The 14,592-nt window shown below is 40.4% G+C and overlaps 1 protein-coding gene across 6 annotated transcripts in view; it reads left to right on the top strand.

Moving 5' to 3' along the window:
• The window catches only part of LRRC4C (leucine rich repeat containing 4C), a 1,242,711-nt gene extending 1,228,769 nt beyond the window's left edge, over positions 1-13,942 (top strand). For all 6 annotated transcript variants that reach the window (XM_077463200.1, XM_077463207.1, XM_077463214.1 and 3 more), the window contains one exon: positions 11,380-13,942. In XM_077463200.1, the coding sequence (XP_077319326.1) occupies positions 11,422-13,341 (1,920 nt within the window). In that variant the 5' untranslated portion in view covers positions 11,380-11,421 and the 3' untranslated portion in view covers positions 13,342-13,942. The remainder of the gene's footprint in view (positions 1-11,379) is intronic.
• The last annotated feature ends 650 nt before the right edge of the window (positions 13,943-14,592 follow it).

The following is a 14,592-nucleotide window of genomic DNA, read 5'->3' as shown; positions in this document are numbered from 1 at the left end:
CACAATGTATAATATAGAGAAAATCACATCTTCCATCAAATCATTTTTATCTCAAGCAATTCATTTTGCAGTGCAAATGTACTGCACAGCTTTGACGCCGCACTTAAAAACACAAGCTCTGATCTGAATAATAGATTTTTTTGGTAACAAGGCTTTTTTTAACTGTAAAAATGAAACTACATATTGCTTAACATTGCTCAGTCTTTGCTGATACACATTTTTTTTTTTGTTATAGCACAAATCTATGCATTATGCATTCCCGTGCTCTGGGTTATGAGTGTGCTACAAGCCGGCATTGGACTTCACTGATGCCTGATTCATAGAAAATTTCATTAATCTTTGCAGCACAGGGAGTTTGCAGAGAGCTTGAGATTGGAAATGAACCCAGGGCTGTGGGTTATAGGGAAGCACAGATGAATCAGCAGTAAAAGATTCTAGAACACCATTTGGAAAAAAAATGAAGAAAGGGGGCACTTAGCATAACAAAAATATTGTGCGGGGTGATATCTTACCAACATACAATTATACTGAATTAAACAATAGCCACTGACAAATATCGAGGAAAAAAAAGAAAAAAAAAGAAAGGAAAACAAAGGAAAATATTGTGTGTGTGTGTGTGTGTGTGTGTGTATATATATATATATATATATATATATATATATATATATATATATATATATATATATATATATATATATACAGTGCCTTGCAAAAGTATTCGGCCCCCTTGAACTTTTCAACCTTTTGCCACATTTCAGGCTTCAAACATAAAGATATAAAATTTTTATTTTTTGTGAAGAATCACCAACAAGTGGGACACAATTGTGAAGTGGAACGAAATCTATTTGATTTTTGAAACTTTTTTAACTAATAAAAAAATGAAAAGTGGGGTGTGCAAAATTATTCGGCCCCTTTACTTTCAGTGCATGTTTGAAGCCTGAAATGTGGCAAAAGGTTGAATACTTTGGCAAGGCACTGTATATATATATATATTGTACAGGACGCCGTGGCTGGGTATATATATATTTCCCCTCTATTTGGTTTGTGGTCTCTTTAAGGGAATAAAATTGATTAACCCACCTGTTAAGGAAGTGTCTTTAACCACTTCCCGACCGCTGCACGACGATGTACGTCGACAGAATGGCACGGGCAGGCATAAGGGCTTACATGTACGTCCTTGCCTGCGGCGGTCGGTATTCGTTCGGGAGCGATCCCGGACGAGGGGACGGCCATTCATTCATGGCCACCCCCTCGCGATCGTTCCCGACGAATGAAAATGCTCCGTGACATCACTTCCTCTCCTGTAATGTAAACACAGGAGAGGAAGTGATGTAATCTCTCCTCCGTGTCGGTATTTTTCGTTCCGACACCGAGGAGAGAGGATCGGTGAGTTGCACCAACACGACACTACAAAGTAGAACATGCCAGGCACACTCACACCCCCCCGATCACCCCCCCAATGACCCCTGCCCCCCAGTCACAGTGACACCAATGTCATTTTTTTTTTTTTGCATTGGTGTAATTTGTGACTGTAATAACTGTTAGGGTAGTTAGGGTTAGCCCCCCTTTAGTTCTAATGTACCCCCCTAACCCCCCCAATAAAGGTTTAACCCCGTGATCACCCCCCGTCGCCAGTGTCACTAAGGCTGGGTTCACATTGCAGCGGTTTATGAGAACGAATGTGATTCGCACCGCACTGCAGTGCAAATCACATCCGATCTCTGTGCGATTTGAGTTCAGCCATACAGATAGTATGGCTGAATTCGCATCGCACCCGCCGCACCCGCCGCAAATTCGCACGGGACCCTTTTTTTGGCCCGCAGCAGAATCAGATCGCATGGGTGTTCACACCATGCGATCCGAGTTTGCAGATCGTACTGGTGTGCGAACTGATCTGGGGGTGTCATTAACATTTCACTGACACTCCCAGCAGTTCGCATAGGGCAGTGTGAACTGCCGCCGGGAGGCATGCGATGCGGGAACCCGCCGCGGATTCGTGGCGTTCCCGCATCGCTCCAGTGTGAACCCAGCCTAATAAGCGATCATTTTTCTGATCGCTGTATTAGTGTCACAGGTGACGCTAGTTAGGCAGGTAGGTATTTAGGTTCGCCGCAACTTTTTATAGCGCCAGGGACCCCCATATACTACCGCATAAAGCCCCCTGATTGCCCCCTAGTTAACCCTTTCACCAGTGATCACCATATAACTGTTACAGGTGACGCTGGTTGGTTAGTTATTTTTTTATAGTTTCAGGGCACCCGCCATTTATTACCTAATAAAGGTTTAACCCCCTGATCACCCGGCGGGTGTCATTTGTGACTGTAATAACTGTTAGGGCAGTTAGGGTTAGCCCCCTTTAGTTCTAAGGTACCCCCCTAACCCCCCCAATAAAGGTTTAACCCCGTGATCACCCCCCGTCGCCAGTGTCACTAAGGCTGGGTTCACATTGCAGCGGTTTATGAGAACGAATGTGATTCGCACCGCACTGCAGTGCAAATCACATCCGATCTCTGTGCGATTCGAGTTCAGCCATACAGATAGTATGGCTGAATTCGTGTCGCACCCGCCGCACCCGCCGCAAACTCGCACGGGACCCTTTTTTTGGTCCGCAGCAGAATCGGATCGCATGGGTGTTCACACCATGCGATCCGAGTTTGCAGATCGCACTGCGATATGCGAACTGATCTGGGGGTGTCATTAACATTTCACTGACACTCCCAGCAGTTCGCATAGGGCAGTGTGAACTGCCGCCGGGAGGCATGTGATGCGGGAACCCGCCGCGGATTCGTGGCGTTCCCGCATCGCTCCAGTGTGAACCCAGCCTAATAAGCGATAGTTTTTCTGATCGCTGTATTAGTGTCACAGGTGACGCTAGTTAGGCAGGTAGGTATTTAGGTTCGCCGCAGCTTTTTATAGCGCCAGGGACCCCCATATACTACCGCATAAAGCCCCCTGATTGCCCCCTAGTTAACCCGTTCACCAGTGATCACCATATAACTGTTACAGGTGACGCTGGTTGGTTAGTTATTTTTTTATAGTTTCAGGGCACCCGCCATTTATTACCTAGTCTCACTAGTGTACCCCTAAATTTAGGGGTGTCTACTTTCCAAAATGGGGTCATTTGGGGGGTTTGTGCCATCTTTGCATTTTATGGCCTTCAAAACTGTAACGCCCTTAGAAAGCTTGAAGGCGGTGCTTGGATTTCGGGGCCCCGTACGCGGCTAGGCTCCCAAAAAGTCCCACATATGTGGTATCCCGGTACTCAGGAGAAGCAGCAGAATTTATTTTGGGGTGTCATTTCTTATATGCCCATGGCATGCGTGAGCAATATATCATTTAGTGACAACTTTGTGAAAAAAAAAAAAAAAAAAGTTTGTAATTTTCCCGCAACTTGTGGCAAAATATAAAATATTCCATGGACTCAAGATGCCTCTCAGCAAATAGCTTGGGGTGTCTACTTTCTAAAATGGGGTCATTTGTGGGGGTTTTGTGCCATCTTGGCATTTTATGGCCTTCAAAACTGTAATAGGTAGTGAGGAGTGAAGTCAAATATTTACGCCCTTAGAAAACCTGAAGGCGGTTCTTGGTTTTCGGGGCCCCGTACGCGGCTAGGCTCCCAAAAAGTCCCACATATGTGGTATCCCCGTACTCAGGAGAAGCAGCAGAATTTATTTTGGGGTGTCATTTCACATATGCCCATGGCATGCGTGAGCAATATATCATTTAGTGACAACTTTGTGAAAAAAAAAAAAAAAAAGTTTGTAATTTTCCCGCAACTTGTGGCAAAATATAAAATATTCCATGGACTCAACATGCCTCTCAGCAAATAGCTTGGGGTGTCTACTTTCTAAAATGGGGTCATTTGTGGGGGTTTTGTGCCATCTTGGCATTTTATGGCCTTCAAAACTGTAATAGGTAGTGAGGAGTGAAGTCAAATATTTACGCCCTTAGAAAACCTGAAGGCGGTTCTTGGTTTTCGGGGCCCCGTACGCGGCTAGGCTCCCAAAAAGTCCCACATATGTGGTATCCCCGTACTCAGGAGAAGCAGCAGAATTTATTTTGGGGTGTCATTTCACATATGCCCATAGCATGTGTGAGCAATATATCATTTAGTGACAACTTTGTGAAAAAAAAAAAAAAAATTAAAGTTTGTAATTTTCCCGCAACTTGTGGCAAAATATAAAATATTCCATGGACTCAAAATGCCTCTCAGCAAATAGCTTGGGGTGTCTACTTTCTAAAATGGGGTCATTTGTGGGGGTTTTGTGCCATCTAGGCATTTTATGGACTTCAAAACTGTAATAGGTAGTGAGAAGTGAAATCAAAAATTTACGCCCTTAGAAAGCCTGAAGGCGGTGCTTGGATTTCGGGGCCCCGTACGCGGCTAGGCTCCCAAAAAGTCCCACATATGTGGTATCCCCGTACTCAGGAGAAGCAGCAGAATTTATTTTGGGGTGTCATTTCACATATGCCCATAGCATGTGTGAGCAATATATCATTTAGTGACAACTTTGTGTAAAAAAAAAAAAAAAAAATTTTTTTTGTCATTATTCAATCGCTTGAGGCAAAAAAATAAAATATTCAATGGGCTCAACATGCCTCTTATCAATTTCCTTAGGGGGTCTACTTTCCAAAATGGGGTCATTTGGGGGGGTTTTGTACTGCCCTGCCATTTTAGCACCTCAAGAAATTAGATAGGCAGTCGTAAACTAAAAGCTGCGTAAATTCCAGAAAACGTACCTTAGTTTGTAGATGTGACAACTTTTGCGCAAACCAATAAATATACAATTATTGACTTTTTTTTTACCAAAGACATGTGGCTGAATACATTTTGGCCTAAATGTATGACTAAAATTGAGTTTATTGGATTTTTCTAATAACAAAAAGTAGAAAATATAATTTTTTTTCAAAATTTTCGGTCTTTTTACGTTTATATCGCAAAAAATAAAAATCGCAGAGGCAATCAAATACCATCAAAAGAAAGCTCTATTTGTGGGAAGAAAAGGACGCAAATTTTGTTTGGGTACAACATTGCATGACCGCGCAATTACCAGTTAAAGCAGCGCAGTGCCAAATTGTAAAAAGACCTCTGGTCATTTACCAGCAAAATGGTCCGGTCTGAAAGTGGTTAAAAACAAGACAGGAAGTGGTAGATGGGTGTGGAGGAGTGGAGAAGACATGGTGGAGGGTGGATGGTGTTTATTTTGGGTTGCAGCAACTGAAGTGGACAGCAGTGTCCTGTTTGGAAGGCTCCTGGCAGGGGAAGCTACCTGCCATCAAGATCAAGCTCTGTTTTGATAAAGACAGCTATACTGGACTTTGCAAGTCGGTGAGACTACAAACCTTTTCCTTTTGTTTTTTGGCTGCTGTAAAGCTATTTAAGTTTAATAAACCCTTTGTTGTGTGAAAAGCCTGTGTCCTGCGATCTACCTGGTCCCCCGAACATTACAATATATATATATATATATATAAATAATCTATATACAGCATCTCACAAACGTGATTACACCCCTCACATTTTTTGATTTTTTGTAAATATTTTATTCTATCTTTTCATGTGACAACACTGAGGAAATTACACTTTGCTACAATGTAAAGTAGTGAGTGTACAGCTTGTATAACAGTGCAAATTTGCTGTCCCCTCAAAATAACTTATACTGAAGCAGAGCATGATCCCCTCCCTTCATAGACTGGCCCAAGATGATAATGACCCCAAACACACCTCCAAGAAAACCTCTGCCTTGATAAAGAAGGGTAAAGTTGATGGACTGGTCAAGCATGTCTCAAAATCGAGAACCTTTTGAGCACCTGTGGAGCATCTTCAAATGGAAGGTGGAGGAGCACAAGGTCTCTAACATCCACCATCTCCGTGATGTCCTCATGGAGGAGGGGAAGAGGACTCCAGTGGCAACCTGTGAAGCTCTGGTGAACTCCATGCCCAAGAGGGTTAAGGCAGTGCTGGAAAATAATGGTGACCACACAAAATATTGACACTTTGGACCCAATTTGGACATTTTCACTTAGGCATGTACTCACTTTTGTTGCCAGCAGTTTAGACATTAATGGCTGTGTGTTGAGTTATTTTGAGGGGACAGAAAATTTACACTGTTATACAAGCTGTACACTCACTACTGTACATTGTAGCAAAATGTAATTTCTTCACATGAAAAAATATAATAAAATATTTACAAAAATATGAGGGGTGTACTCTCTTTTGTGATATACTGTATATATAGTGCATATACATATATATATATATATATATATATATATATATACATACACATAGATAGATAGATAGATAGATATAGACAGACAGATAGAAAAGGGAGCAGTTTTCAGTCCCTATCAGACATATTTTATATTTTTTAACCATCTTGGTTTTTAAAGTGTTTGGAGCTCAAGATTCAATTTTCTATTCTTCTTTCCTACACTGTGTAAATGTTTTTTTTGTTAAAGAATGCCTCTAAATACCTTATCTTCGATCGCTTCTGGCCAGTCCAGTGACCTCCGGCTGCTCTATTCCTCCGATCTATTGGCTACAGCGGGAGGGGCCGAGATCTCCCTCTGACATCAGCCGGGAAGGTCACGTGACCGCTGTGCTGGCCCCTCAGCCTCTCCTGCTGTAGCCCTTAGATGGGGGAGGAGAGCACCTGGAGGTCATGTGACCGGCCAGAAGCAATCGAAGATAAGGTATTTACAAGCATTGTTTAAAAAAAAAAATTACACAGTGCTGGAGAGATTACTATAAGGCCGCGTACACACGCGGGGACTGTTCGCCCAACTTTGTCCGTCAAACAGTTTCGGCAAACAGTCCGCTCAAAATTAGCATGGACGGACATGGCCACACACGACGAACGAACAGTTTGCTGAAACCGTGCGCGATGACGTGAACGGCACGTACGACGGGACGAAAAATACGACGTCCTATACACTGCATTATAACATTCGGCGTGTAAATCCTTTCTGAGCATGCGCGGAACTTAGTTTGACGAACAAGCCTACACACGAGGGGACTGTTCGCTGAAACAAAGTTTCAGCGGACAGTTTTTCGGAATTTCCGAAAAACCTTGTTCAGCGGACTGTTCGCTGAAACTGTCTGCTGAAAGCCCACACACGAGCGGACTGTTTGCCGAAACACTGTTCAGCGGACAAAGTTGGGCGAACAGTCCCCGCGTGTGTACGCGGCCTTACAGAGTAACTGTCCATAATTGTTCTTTACTTTTACTGCCAGCTACTAATAGTGAAGGGGGGAGGGGCGGAGAGGGGAAGAGACACACACATGACCTGACAGGCAAGGAGAGTGGGGGAGGAGGAGAGAGGAGAAAAAACGCGATGACGGAGGCATGTAAACTGACCATGGTAATCAGGGATCAGCAGCCATGATTACCATGGTCAGCACACAGAGGGGGACATTGGAACAGGCAGGATCAGCCAGGTTTTTTACAGCTTAGAAAGGGGCAGATTAGAGAAGCACCTTACTGTGTAATCTTCTATACGGGAACAGGAGCTCTTTTTTTTGGGGTGGGGGGGTCACAACCAATTAAAAACGTTCTATTCACTTGCAATTTGTAGGTTGAAGGTGATATTACAGGAAGGATATTTACTAGTATAGATGTTTAGCGGTAGTCCCGGAGCTGCCACAGAAGGAGCAGTGGCACAAAGTCTGTAAACTTGCATATTGGAACAAAAAAAGTTATGCAGCACTAAGTTTCTTTTCTTTTAAATGTAGACAGAAAACCCTGCCAGTCGTTGCAAATATGATCCATATACTCACTACATACTTATAACTGAGTAAAGCTGGCCATAGACTGACTGGCCAAATTTTGATCTATCTATGGATGCCTCCATTCCAGAGAAATCGGTCTAATGACTTCTGTTGATTCATTTGATGAATGCTGCAGCAAATAAACACTCCTCAGTGTATTCTGACAGCATAGGCACCCCCACTGTCAGAATAAAATAACATTTCACTTTGGTGGATGAGGGAATCAAAAAAAAAAAAGGAAATGACCATTGTATGACCAGCCTTTAGTCGCAAAGATGCGTTTTTAACAAGCTCACCTTGTAGACATCATGTTGAGATGTATCTGCATGTCTCCTTACATTAGGCCTCATATATGTTTAATGCATTGGGTCTTTTTGGTAGCCCCATAGTGTTTTGCCAAGTTTAGCTTAAAGGCAGCCATTTTATGAATCTTTAGCAGGTCAGAGACCTTGTTTGAAATTCCAGGAACTTATGTTATAATCACTTTTGAGAAATATACTCCTGCCCACCCCTGTAGAATGTATCTCAGCTTTTTTTGAGTTAAAATTGGGAGTATGTATCTGTTATCAGTTTTATTTGGGGCACATTATTGCATCTGTCCATACCATGCTATACATCAGTGTTCCTCCCCAAAGCTGATGGAGCGAGGCAAGGGGTAAATCAAACAAGGATGACATGCAGGCAACTGGCATCCTCCTTATCAGTCAAAGATGTCATTGGTCATTAGGCAGTTGGCAGCTAGAAGGTTCTAATGTGGTGTACAATGAAAACCTGTGGCTTGTTTAACTAAAAGACAGGTTTCATACACCCACCAGCTTATATACAATTTTGGGGCGATTTTTAGCATTTTGCAAAGGCACCCCTGAAGAAACCTCAAAGCACCTCTAACAGTCAGTCTACACTGAACTTGGACTAATTCTGTAGGCGTACATATGCTGGCCTCTATGAATGACTTTGGTTCTGTCAAGTCAATAGCCAACTTGATTTCAATGTTTAATCTCCAATTATCATTCTGACTGGTGGCTATGGAGAAGCTTAGAAGACTTAGTACAAACCGGTTTTCAGATTGTAACCTAAGTCTGTGTATTAATTAATGTCTAAGCATGGTAGCATGGTGTACAATGAAAACCTGTGGCTTTGTTTAACTAAAAGGCAAGTTTCATACACCCACCAGCTTATATACAATTTTGGGGCGATTTTTAGCGTTTTGCCAAGGCACCCCTGAAGAAACCTCATAGCACCTCTAACAAACAGTCAGTCTACACTGAACTTGGACTGATTCTGTAGGTGTACATATGCTGGCCTCTATGAATGACTTTGGTTCTGTCAAGTCAATAGCCAACTTGATTTCAATGTTTGATCTTCAATTATCATTCTGACTGGTGGCTATGGAGAAGCTTAGAAGACTTTGTACAAACCTGTTTTCAGATCGTAACCTAAGTCTGTGTATTAATTTATGTCTAAGCATGATAGCTATCTATACATATTAGTAAATTCATTTTCTTAAGTTTAAAATGCAGCCATCATGGTTATATGGCCATAGCATTGAATTAATATAGGAAATTTCCAAAAACTCCAGGCTTGTTGGACATGTGTCTGTAGGCACCTTGGCTGTTCAAAATTGAAGCCCAACCCTTGGCTATCTCTTAAAGTCATCACTTGCTTAATCCAGCTACAGGCAAATTTCAGCCTACGGACCACATTTTGAAAAGAAGAGTAGGTTTGTGCCTGGAAAAAGAGCTAGGTGTTTATATTATTAGTTTACCCTACTTAGGCTCATGACAACTTGACTTTAAGACAAACAACACAGTAGATTAGTCTGTCTGTTCCCCTGCTTGTAGAGGTTTTCAGAGACGATTACAATTCTCAATGTGCACAGATAAAATGTCTTAAGGCTCCCAATTGTCATGAATGATGATGTCTCTGTGTTCAGGGAACTACGCCAATAACAATGTTACTGCCATATCAGTACCTTTCTGAGCAAAAATAATAATTCTGCTAATAGACATGGAAAGTGTGTTTGTCTCAGGGTGAACTAACCAAGGATGAATTTAAAGAATTCATACAAAAATGTATATATTAAAGTATAACTAAAGGCAAAACTTTTTTTTAGTTTTTGACAGAGTGAATATGGATTAGAACGCGTATTCGTTTTTTATTGCTGTCTGTGTCCCCATTAGGGAGATTCACTCTCTCTACTTGTCCTTTACTCGTTTACTGTTATCATCGAAAGTGAAAATAAAGAAAAACCCAATTTTTTGGTTACATAGTCAGGTTGAAAAAAAGACACCAAGTCCATCTAGTTCAACCACAACCCCAAAAAAGCAATAGAGGGGAAATGTTCCAATAGGGACACTAGTCCTGGTGACCTGGGGGTCCCCAAAAAATTCCCTTAATTTACTGGGATTATCTCTCACATCCTTATTAGCTTTAAGATAGAAAAGGTAGATCCCCCCAATGGGACACAGAGGGCAAAAAATAAACTGACAGGTTTTATATCCTACCCTTACACTATCCAAAATAAAAATAAAAGTTTTGCCTAAAGTTCTGCTTTAAGGCTTACCATCAATATTAATGGCTGAATACTTTTTTCTTTTTTTTCTTTTTCAGAATTTTCTTATTCTCACATAGTAGACCTGCCAGTAGATCACTTAGGTCCTAGGTTGACAATGATCACTTACTGTACTGTATCTATGGGGGAGCAGAATTTTCACCCTAGGTTGCTGTCCTGATTTGGTCTATCTATATCTCACTCTTTATCTCTATTACATAGAAGGGTGTTGTTTTGTAGCTCACAGAATATATCTGGGAAGGCAGATAACCCTGTGTTTGATTTTAGTTCAGTGCATAGAAAATTTACAGGGACAAAATATTTCAGGGATAAGGATCGACATGATTTTATTTGTACTTGAAGTAAATATACTTAGCCTGAAAAAGAAAACAAATGCAGCCTCCACATTTAAGGACTAAATCACATATTTTGAGTATCGCCTCTGGTCTAAATCTTTATAAGTATTGTATAATGTACCATCATCCAGAATTTGTAGTTAAAGAAAAGAGGGCTTAAATGGGAATACCGGGTAGTCGCTCACACCAACCCCATATGTAGTTCCATTCGGCCATATAATAAATTGGACTATACCGGTACTTGGTAATGGAAAAACACTAATAAAATTTAAAATCAATATAATGTTTAATAAAGATATAAAACAAAACAACACTGAAATATCACTTGAAGGAGTACAATAATATGCACATCACAGTTGAGGTATTCCTGACGGGTTCTCCATAGGGAACATTCAACCGTAGAGAGTGCACAATAAATTTCCTCGACTAGTTTCGCGGGAAAAGGCCCGCTTCTTCAGGAGGATATCTATATAAAAGTATCACAGTCATTAGATCATACACACATGTAAAGATATAAGCAATACAGTTATCATAATGTTATTGACATTTAAGGACTAGTAAGCTGCACTATATTACATTTCCGTTCTTGGGTTTAGATATACCGGTACTTATATACTCAAAATCATTTGGTTGCTGAGCTAATTGTGATCCATACATTTTTGATTAGTTGACTAACAGTGTTTCTTTTATTTAATGTTTTGCAGAATATTGGAACTGCTGAAGGACCAAACACAAACAAAGTATGAATGTTGAACAAGATGACATTACATCCACAGCAGATGATGATAGGTCCTAGGTTCAACAGGGCCTTATTTGACCCCCTTTTTATTGTGCTGTTGGCTCTTCAACTTCTCGTGGTGGCCGGGTTGGTTAGGGCTCAGACCTGCCCTTCTGTATGTTCCTGCAGTAACCAGTTTAGCAAAGTCATTTGCACCAGACGGAACCTGCGAGAAGTCCCGGATGGTATCTCCACCAACACGAGGCAACTTAACCTCCACGAAAACCAGATCCAAATAATCAAAGTGGACAGTTTTAAGCATTTGCGACACTTAGAAGTTTTACAGTTGAGTAGGAATCACATTAGGACAATTGAAATCGGGGCCTTCAACGGCTTGGCGAACCTGAACACTTTGGAGCTGTTTGACAATCGTCTGACTACCATTCCAAATGGAGCTTTTGAATATTTGTCAAAACTAAAGGAGCTTTGGCTGAGGAACAACCCCATTGAAAGCATTCCTTCTTATGCTTTTAATCGCATCCCTTCTCTGCGCAGACTGGATTTGGGGGAGATGAAAAGATTGTCCTATATTTCAGAAGGAGCTTTTGAAGGGCTTTCAAACCTTAGATATCTGAACCTTGGGATGTGCAACCTAAGAGAAATCCCCAATCTTACTCCTCTTGTAAAGCTAGATGAACTAGACCTTTCTGGGAACCATCTTTCAGTTCTGAGGCCAGGGTCATTTCAAGGATTAACCAATTTACAAAAACTGTGGATCATGCATTCCCAAATTCAGGTAATTGAGAGGAATGCCTTTGATGACCTTCAGTCACTTGTGGAGCTTAATTTGGCACATAATAATCTAACTACGCTGCCTCATGACCTTTTTACACCTCTACATAATTTGCAAAGGATTCAGTTGCACCACAACCCTTGGAACTGTAATTGCGACATTCTTTGGCTTAGTTGGTGGTTAAAGGAAATAGTCACTACAGGCAGCACATGCTGTGCTCGTTGTAGCACGCCTCCCAGTTTAAAAGGTACTCATATTGCTGAGTTGGACCAGAACTATTTTACATGCTATGCCCCAGTGATTTTGGAGCCTCCCACTGATCTGAATGTTACAGAAGGAATGGCTGCTGAACTCAAATGTCGGGCATCAACATCATTGACTTATGTTAGCTGGATTACACCAAATGGATCCATAATGACTCACGGGGCTTACAAAGTGCGAATTTCTGTGCTCAATGATGGCACACTAAACTTTACATCTGTAACGATGCGAGATACAGGATTGTACACATGTATCGTCAGTAACTCCGCAGGGAACACCACTGCCTCGGCGACACTGAATGTGACTGCGATTGATAATGGCTATACCTACTTTTCCACTGTCACTGTAGAGACTATGGAACCATCTCAGGACGAGGCCAGAACCACAGAACATCATGTGGGTCCTACACCAGTCATTGACTGGGAAACAACAAATGCAACCACCTCTCTAATGTCGCAGAGCACAAGATCCACTGAGAAACCCTTCACCATCCCGGTTACGGATGCAAATGGTGGAATGCCAGGGATAGACGAAGTTATGAAGACCACCAAAATTATCATTGGCTGTTTTGTGGCCATCACCCTTATGGCAGCTGTTATGTTGGTAATTTTCTATAAGATGAGGAAACAGCACCATCGGAAGAACCATCATGCTCCTACACGGACTGTTGAGATTATTAATGTGGATGATGAACTCACAGCTGACACGCCCATTGAGAGCCACTTACCCATGCCCGCAATAGAACATGAGCATTTAAACCATTATAACTCTTATAAGTCCCCTTTTAATCACACGACAACCGTGAACACAATAAATTCAATACACAGCTCAGTGCATGAACCTTTATTGATTCGCGCAAACTCTAAGGACAATGTACAGGAGACGCAGATCTAAAATTCTGCAACATGGGAGAATAAAAGCAAAAACAGACCATTTATATAAAAAAAAAAGGAACGTAAAATGACTGGGCTAAATCTACTGTTTCCAATAAAAGTGTCTTTACAAAAAAGAAAAAAAAAATAATAAAAAAACAAAGAAATTTATTTATTAAAAATTCTATTGTGATCTAAAATATTGAAATCCTGTGTATTCCTCAAGATGAGTTGGTTACACTTGGTTTTACCCAAGTTATATTTTTCATGTATTGAAACTTCCAAGGAATGAAAAGAAAATCTATATTGGCTTTTTATTTGGTATTGAAGCCTTGAATTGGGTCTACCGTTTTATTATTCCTAATTCATCTAGAGTTGAAACCTTTCAGAAAAAGCTTGGCATGAAATGCCATGGTATTGGTAGATTAAAAAGAGAAAATTTTATTTTTTATTTTACTTAATGACCTATTCTGTATTTCACAGAATTTATATTCTTTGAGAAAATATAAATATACACAGAATTCAATTAAAGAATGGTCGATCATTTACATGGTCAGAAGATGAGATAAATTTGTATCTCTGAACACAAAGTTATGAATAAAACACATTTTTTGTTTTTTGTACTTGGGCAAGCTTTATTTAAAGGTCACCAACCAATAATCCACAAAGCTATACACTACGGGTCAAACATTTTATATTATTAAACATAATAATTATAAATGATAATGTTGGTTAGACATGTTATTCATTTGTATTAAAAATCTTACAGTATTTGGACAAAATACCTATTTTAGAACATATCACCATTATACCTGTTCTTTTTTTTTATTGCCTAAAAAACTACTATTGGGTTGGCCAACATAAATATTAGGCCAAAGTATACTAAGTTTCTAAGACACCAGGTATGGGTACTTGTGAAATTTACACACAATTAGAAACGGAAAAACTGTAATAAAGATCAGCTCAAGGATCACCAAATCTAAACCTCCACTTCTTTCAACAACCCAAAAAACAAAAAATATTGCTACATTAGTAGGACAACAGTCAAACCAAAATGTACCAATTATGATCCAATATATATATACCGTAATATACTAATTCATTTTTATTTATATATTTTTTTTTACATAATATGAATTGTTCACAATACAGTACAATTATGTTCAAAATAATTGTGAAATATATTTTTAAGCCCATTTAAAGTTATCGAATTAGTTATTGGGGTTGATTTACTAAAACTGGAGAGCGCAAAATCTGGTGCAGCTGTGCATTG

Source organism: Lithobates pipiens, unplaced genomic scaffold (genome assembly GCF_037356315.1).
Source record: "Lithobates pipiens isolate NorthernLeopardFrog02 unplaced genomic scaffold, aLitPip1_a1.2 Scaffold_10, whole genome shotgun sequence".
Taxonomy (NCBI): Eukaryota; Metazoa; Chordata; class Amphibia; order Anura; family Ranidae; genus Lithobates; species Lithobates pipiens.
The sequence above is the reverse complement of the archived record's forward strand: the minus strand, read 5'-3'. Positions and strand labels throughout refer to the sequence as shown.